The following is a 9,189-nucleotide window of genomic DNA, read 5'->3' as shown; positions in this document are numbered from 1 at the left end:
TATATATATATATATATATATATATATATATATATATATATATATATATATATATATATATATATATATATATATATATATATATATATATATATATATATATATATATATATATATATATATATATATATATATATATATATATATATATATATATATATATATATATATATATATATATATATATATATATATATATATATATATATATATATATATATATATATATATATATATATATATATATATATATATATATATATATATATATATATATATATATATATATATATATATATATATATATATATATATATATATATATATATATATATATATATATATATATATATATATATATATATATATATATATATATATATATATATATATATATATATATATATATATATATATATATATATATATATATATATATATATATATATATATATATATATATATATATATATATATATATATATATATATATATATATATATATATATATATATATATATATATATATATATATATATATATATATATATATATATATATATATATATATATATATATATATATATATATATATATATATATATATATATATATATATATATATATATATATATATATATATATATATATATATATATATATATATATATATATATATATATATATATATATATATATATATATATATATATATATATATATATATATATATATATATATATATATATATATATATATATATATATATATATATATATATATATATATATATATATATATATATATATATATATATATATATATATATATATATATATATATATATATATATATATATATATATATATATATATATATATATATATATATATATATATATATATATATATATATATATATATATATATATATATATATATATATATATATATATATATATATATATATATATATATATGATAAAAGCTACATCTAGCCAACAACGTAAAGAGTATGCCTTACACATTTAACTCGCTGCTCTCAAATTTGTTGTTTACTGTGATCAAAATAACAGTGATTTATGTTACAGTGTGTAAATTGTGTTTACTTCAATTGGGAGCTGTGGCCAAGGGGTCTACCTAATACTTATTATTGATATCAAGAGCAGATCTTTAAACAGAAAGCCTCACTCAAACAATGCTTTATTAAAGTCTTTCAGTCTTTGCAAGTTGAAGGGCAGGTGGTGTAAGATGACACAATATGACAAACCAGGGAAAGATCTAATGTGATACCTTGACACCTCGACGTTCAAGTGGTGGGCTTCAAGTCTGCTGAACTAAAACCATATGGGACCAAGGAAATGGAAAGCATGGCATTTCTGTGAAGAAAGTGGAATTGAAGGTACCATGATATTTTTTAAACTGTGGTCATTTGAATTTTTAAATGACTTCATTGCTCAGGTACCTCTGCAACATCATATGACTGTTGGTCTCGTATACCAAACTGTGATGAGCATCACAAACACTACACTGAACCTTCAACTGTTTATTTAAAGAACAAACCAACTGGCACACAGTTTTGGTTCTTGTGAGCTATTGACTCCTTCATTAGACACCCTTGTTCCCACTTCCACCTCATCACTCTCTCAGGCTTTGATTGGTGATGGATTTGGTTGTGACATCTTTCATGGATAACCTAAGAAGTAATTTATGAAAATAAAAGTGCACATGGATTGTCAAATGAAACCTATTTGAAGCTTCAAAAAGCTTACACAAAGTAACTTGGGAGCTTTTGTCTTCATGCAAGTTCAAAGTTTCACAAATACATACTGGTATCTTTGCACCGAACCTGCATATATATATATATATATATATATATATATATATATATATATATATATATATATATATATATATATATATATATATATATATATATATATAAATTCTGATTGAGTTTCACATTAAAATGGAAAGGTAGTTTAATCTTGTACTGGTGATCTATATGGATCAACAACACTAGCAAAATTTTATTAATCATGTATGGTTCATATATGTGTGGTAGTACTTGTAAAGACATTACGTACTTCTGCTGCATCCTTGTGTTTTTTTATTAATGTGATGAAAAGCTTTATTGCTCTTGTTCTTAAGATATCCATTGTTTGTTTATATATATATATATATATATATATATATATATATATATATATATATATATATATATATATATATATATATATACATTGATAACAATTAAAATAATAATTATTATTATTATTATTATTATTATTATTATTATTATTATTGTGCGTTTTCATTTTTACTGATTTACTAACTTTTTTAGGATATATTTTGCATTAAAGGTAACTGCTTAAAAAATTATATATACATATGCCAAATTCACTCCCTTAAATACTCTTACTTTCCCTTTGAACAATTCCCTGAGAACCATGTACAGCGTGACACGCCACATATCACCCTTGTTAGCAACAATGCAAATATTCTGGAAAAAAGTTGCTTGATACTTTTATTTTCATCCCACACCAGTCAATGAGTTCACATAGTAAGCCTTATACAAATAAATGGGTTGAGGAAGTTATGTACCACTAAGGTGAGATGATTGCTGAATGAATTAATTGTTAATCCTTTAATGGCCATGTTTTAGTATGAAGTAGGTTTAAATTATAAAATTTTCATGTATCTCTTGTAAGTTTACTGATGGTGTGGAATCATGATATACCCTTTAGAAATAGTTTTCTCTCGTAAAACTATAAACAAATAATGTGTGAGAGGCACTTGAGTTGCTTTCCAGCTCTTGATTAAATGCACATATTATTCTGAAAGATTCTTATGAAACCAGAGGATATATAATTGACATACTCAACTAGAAGCAAATGGACTGCTTGTTACATGATTGGTGGATAAAAGACTGATCTATTTATAGCTACTCACTGTCAGTATATGAGATGGTGAAATGATACTGAAGCAATTTAGGGGAAGTGTAATATGTATGACTTAGATTCCCTTGCATGGTCTTATTCAGATAAGATAATAGTACATGTATTCTGCTAATACCTGCAATGCAGCTACAATTTATACTCCTAAACCGAGAGGTATAGGATTGTGATGAAATGGATCACAAACACATACCTATTATTTCATGTTTTAATGTGTTTCTTGATAACCAGATGATATTAGTCAGTTAGGGATTTTGTTGCAGTTAGTGGTAAGCTCACTTATTTTTTTATGTCTTGAATTTTGTAAAAATTAAGCATGTAAATATTGATGGCAAGGAACATGGAGAGGACAATCTTGTAGATATCTTAAAGACATTAAGTACATATGTATTTGTATCTATTTTCTTATTGTTTTCATAAAGTAATAAGGAATATATAACATATATATATATATTATGTTATGTCATTGTATTTAAAGGAAGAGGTTTCATGGAAGAATTATGAAATGAGAAGCTAATGTGCATCTTGATAAGGTATTTCATGATGTATACATGCAGAGATGAAAATATTTTAGGAAATTAGGTGCTGATTTTCATCATTGTTTTTTTGTATGCATCAATTTTTTTTAGTTTAACCAATTATTACATGAATGGTTTTGATGGTTATGAGCATTATATGCACAGGGCATAAAGACTGCTTTTATTATGAAGCATTTGGTTTGGTAATGCTGCAGCTTAGTTGTACTCAGCTTGCATGTAGCAGATTTACACACATTTGTAATGGTGGTTGAGGTTCTTTGAAGTTTCTGTGCATAAGCCATGTATAGTCAACATTGGAAAGAATATTTTTAAGGGAGTTGATTTGGATTAATGAACTTTTTAAGCAGTGTACATACAGTAACATAAATACATACATACTGGATAGGTCTGGCAGATTAAGCCTTTTATAAAGCTTGCTTTATCAAATGATACTGTATGGAAATACCCATCAGAATAAACTCAGATATTATAGTCTGAGTTTGTAACAAGCTGCTGCAACTGTAAGAGAGGGCAGATAATATTGTATTATGAAATGCATCAGGACCCAAAATGAGGCATATTATAACATCAGTCTTTTTATTACATTAGCAACAAGCGAGAACTGGTGAGTGCAGAGGATAGGAGAAACACACGCAACTATAATATTTAAGGGATGAGTACTGCTGCTTAGAAATTATACTAATGCAAGCCGGATGTTAATATTTAGTCATATACTTTTGCCAATATATGTATAATGATTTCTCTAGCATTACTGATGTTGAATTGTTGAATCATGAGTTATATTTTATGATGGTGATCATTTATGATATAATAATCTAATGTATATTTTTTTTCTATGGCCTGAAATGCACATAAGAAAATAAAGAAAATTATTAGAGAGCAAGACTGTAGAGAACTGTTACTTTGAAGTCCAGGAAGGATCACTGGATGATCAGTGTTGAGACTTTTAGTTCAATGTGTATAATGCATTAGTGCATGTCTTTCCTTGTGGTGTGACCAGACCACAACATTTGAAGCTGACCAGTACAAGCTACATCAATTCTAAAGTTAGATTTTTATACTACTACAGTATAATTCTTACACTCAAAAACTGTAATTTGATTTTTTGCACAAAATAATTCAAGAACTCACATAGTATTTTTGTCAACCAAATTTATTGCCAAAGAATACCTGTTGATTACTAACATGCTGTATTCAGAATATGTACGTGTTATCAGTATGTATAATAAATTTTGAATATGAATAATGTTTTCTTTCAAGTTCTGAATAGTTACATTCCATGCAATGTGACATTTTCTGTAATTTAAGTTGTTCTACATTTGTTTGCCTGCAGTTCATTCATTCCCTTGTGAATTAGTAACCATATGAAGCATCTTGTCCTCTTAAGTGTGCACACCAAGATTTAATGGTAACCTGTGAGTCGGTAACAGTGCTCTCTCATGATTGTAAAAGTAGTGCAGTAGAGATCAGTTAAAGATATCATAGAATCTAACCTGGTTTCCTAGATTGCTACCAACATGTGCACAGATACAAGTGCTAACTGAATGCTATGATGAGTGGACATTTCAGTTGGAGATGAAATTTTAATATCCTCATGCATAGTAAAACTACCCAGGAGGGGAAAAAATCGTATTTAGACTACAGTTTACACTAGATTTTATATTCTAACTCATAATACACAATTTAGGTTACTTTGTTACTGAGTGGAGACAGGTTTAGCAGTAGCCAGTAATGATGAAGATATGATAATGATGATGATGATGATAATAATAATAATAATAATAATAATGATAATAATAATAATAATGAGCGGTTAAGATGTTCGTCGTTCATGCGAAAGATAGCCTGACTGCAGAAAAACGTGGACACAAAACGGTACAAAAAAAAAAATAAAAAATAATAATAATAATAATAATAATAATAAAAGAACAAATAATAATGATAAATAAAAATTAATGAAATATAAAACAGCGGTGCTGCCCGAGCTAACTGATATTTTCAAAGTGGCGTAATTTTATAGTGGCCTTTTTCCCTACAGCGAGAGAGCTGGTGACGTAATTTGAGCAATCCTGTAAAGCTAACTTCAGTAGGAATGCGTTACATTGACCTGGATGGGACTGGTGTGAGGTCTTTGAGCCTTCTACCTAGAAGCTTTTCTTCATGGAGTCCTCGAGAAATGGAGGCATCCTGGTGTAAAATGAGCCAAATGTAGGTACGTGAAGCTGCCAAAGTCAATCATATTGTGTCATAAAGCTTGAGTTGTTATTGAATTAAGAGCAGGCTTACGTTTACAGAAGTGTATTCACAGAGATTTGGAGGCCTGTCCATACCAGGATACATGGTTTCCAAACAATGTTTACAGGTGTGGACAGGCTTACAACACACCAGGTTCACGCAGCGTTTCTTCTGCACCCTACTTCGCGTTTCTTGATGGTGACGCAAAATGTAAAGAGGGAGACGACTACCACAAGAAAACATCTGGCATAACAAAAGAGAGAGAGAGAGAGAGAGAATGCTGGTTATGTCATTTATATCTAATGATGAGAGTGATATACCTATATGCAGAAGTCAACATGTGTGGACGAACTGGTCAGGCGTATGCCAAGCTTTCTAGAAAAGCCTGGCATATGCACAGACTGCGCGTGAGCAAGGAGTTGACAGTCACTCCACACAAGCTAACCCAACAGCGCCACAGTACTCCTCGTGCTTCCACTGGTAAGGTGTGTCCTGTAGCAGCGTGACTTCATTAATTTGGTTATGTAAATTACAATAAATTCATAAATTACGAAAAAAAAAAAAAAAAACGTGATCAACTACTGTGTAGCGGTATCATGGAAGACAAGCACCCTTGTTGTTGTGGAAGACAACGGGACACGACTTGCTGAAGGATAAAGTCCATGTTTCCAGGAAATGTACCAATAGTAGACAAATAACACTCTTAAATGTAAACAATACAGTACTGAGGAATTAGATGTTGAAGATGTCGGTATTGAAGAGGGAAAACAATTAATTTCAGGCACCAATCGAGCGGCGTGGATTTACTGAAGCCAGCAGAAGCACTGACATGTGGAGGGTAGTTTTGGTGGCGACCGAGGCCTTAAGGATGCCATGGGTGGCAGTCGTCTTTATGGCGGGAGCGGTCGCTGGCAGTCTCCCTATGGCTACAGTAGAACCTTCATTGTATTACATAAACACTTCCCCTCTTGGCTCCTTTCTAGAAAAGCCTGGCATGACCCTAAGCATCCAGGACGCTTACATCACGCTACGTGTCAAGAACAGATGTAAGTGTTGTAAGTCATTAACTATATATATATATATATATATATATATATATATATATATATATATATATATATATATATATATATATATATATATATATATATATATATATATATATATATATATATATATATATATATATATATATATATATATATATATATATATATATATATATATATATATATATATATATATATATATATATATATATATATATATATATATATATATATATATATATATATATATATATATATATATATATATATATATATATATATATATATATATATATATATATATATATATATATATATATATATATATATATATATATATATATATATATATATATATATATATATATATATATATATATATATATATATATATATATAAACATACATATTCTTGCTTTATTATTTAAACAGTTTTGTTCGAAAATTTCATTTCCCGTGTCTATTGTCTCTTATCCCTTCTCTCATCCTGTCACCGCCAGCAACATGCCGCGCTGCCTGCTGGTCACATATTCACTGCGTGGCCGTGGCGGCAGTACCTGACGGGGAGATTATTCAGTGTCGCTTGGCTGACAGAGGACCCACATGGACCAATGTCACCGCTGCTTCTCGGGCCACCTACACCTATTGGGAAAGTGAGTCCTTTAATAACAATAAGTAACTGAGACTATTACAAAGTTAGATAAGGTATGAAAACTATACAAACTTCTAGATAACCCCTTAATTTAGCGATAGATGTTTGCCGGATTTCTGTAACATCTACCATGATTCCTAACAGGGTCACTACCCACCGGCACTTATGACCTGCGGGAAGATAAGATGCTCTACCTGGTGGTGAGTGACAGAGCTAATTTCACAGCAGCCAAGGAACTGTGCAAGAGAATTCCTGGACACCGCTTGGCCATCACGAAAACCATAAACCAATATGAAACACTGCTCCGTATTGCCAATGAAAAACGTAAGCAGACTTTCCATATTCCAAAACCAATGACCTGCTCCCTTCGCGTCAGTTTAGGAAGGCGAATGATTTTTTTCATGCTGAGATGCCGATTACTGACCGTTGTCAAGCGTGTAACTCTCAGAAACTAACAGTACGTATTTTTTTTTTTTTTTTATTGTGCAAAAGGGGAAGCTGGCCAAGACTAACAAAAGCTAATAAAAAAAAAGGCCCACTTGGAATGCCAGTTCCCTTAATGATTAAAATAAGCCAAATGTCTGGAACAAATGTCTTGAAGCTTCACTTTTAAAAGAAGTCAAGTCGTAGGCAGACGGAAATACAGAAACAGGCAGGGAGTTCCAAAGTTTACCAGAGAAATGTATGAATGATTGAGAATACTGGTTAACTCTTGCATTAAAGAGTTGGACAGAATAGGGGTGAGAGGAAAAAGAAAGCCTTGTGCAGCGAGGCCGCAGAAGGAGGGGAGGCATGCAGTTAGCAAGATCAGTAGAGCAGTTAATTGAAAATAGTGATAAAAGATAGTAAGAGACGCAACATTTCGGCCGTGAGAAAGAAGCTGAAGGCAGTCAGTTAGAGGAGGGGAGTTGATGAGACGAAAAGCTTTTGATTCCACCCTATCTAATAAAACCGTGTCAGTGGAACCCCTCCACACACACAAAAAAAAAAAAAAAAAAAAACGCGAAGAGTACTTCATACAAGGACGGCTAAGGCCCTTGTATCGAGTTAGTAGTTGGAGGGGCGAGAAAAAATGTGTTCAGAAGAAGCGTTTTCTCCTTGTAGAAATATAAATAATAAATACATAAATGAATTAAATAATAATAAACAAATAATGAAAGTTATCATGGCTGCATATCATAGCAAGTTTTGGTTCATAAATAACTGTAACCCTCATTGGCATTTGTAAGACTGTCAATAAGCACCATTATTATTATTATTATTATTATTATTATTATTATTATTATTATTATTATTATTATTATTATTATCATTGATATTACTATTGTTGTTGTTCTTGTTATTGTTCTTACTGTTCTTGTTCTTGTTCTTTTCATTATGATTATTACCATTATTTTTATCATCACCATCTTCATTATCATAATCAGCAGCGTTACCATCTGTCAATCTACTGCTTGACTCACAGAAATAAGTCTATGGGTGGATCTGCGAGGCGAAAAGACCACTGCGGGTGACGTGGTGCTGTGGGGCGACGACACTCTGTATAGCGACAGCGGGGCCTCCAGGGTGGCCAAGATGGAGACAAGTCCAGGGACGCAGGTGACGAAGACACGTTACTACAGGCTGAAGGGAAACGTGCTCCATGGCACCACACTGGCCAAGGAACTGTGTCATCCACTCTGCCAGGCTCATCCGATGGGGCTATCACGCCTTACTTTCATAAGGGACTATGAGGGAAATAGACTGTAATAGAGATTT

At 30.5% G+C, this 9,189-nt stretch overlaps 1 protein-coding gene across 1 annotated transcript in view; it reads left to right on the top strand.

Annotated features, from left to right (window-relative positions):
- Positions 1-6,239: 6,239 nt before the first annotated feature.
- Positions 6,240-9,189, top strand: part of LOC123517609 — a 3,112-nt gene continuing 162 nt past the window's right edge. Inside the window, exons 1-4 of the mRNA XM_045277883.1 lie at positions 6,240-6,776; positions 7,280-7,432; positions 7,576-7,755; positions 8,897-9,189. The exon at positions 8,897-9,189 is cut by the window's right edge and continues 162 nt beyond it. Coding sequence (XP_045133818.1) covers positions 6,560-6,776; positions 7,280-7,432; positions 7,576-7,755; positions 8,897-9,180 — 834 coding nt within the window. The 5' untranslated portion in view covers positions 6,240-6,559 and the 3' untranslated portion in view covers positions 9,181-9,189. The remainder of the gene's footprint in view (positions 6,777-7,279; positions 7,433-7,575; positions 7,756-8,896) is intronic.

This window comes from Portunus trituberculatus, chromosome 42 (assembly GCF_017591435.1).
Source record: "Portunus trituberculatus isolate SZX2019 chromosome 42, ASM1759143v1, whole genome shotgun sequence".
NCBI classification, from domain to species: Eukaryota; Metazoa; Arthropoda; class Malacostraca; order Decapoda; family Portunidae; genus Portunus; species Portunus trituberculatus.
The sequence above is the reverse complement of the archived record's forward strand: the minus strand, read 5'-3'. Positions and strand labels throughout refer to the sequence as shown.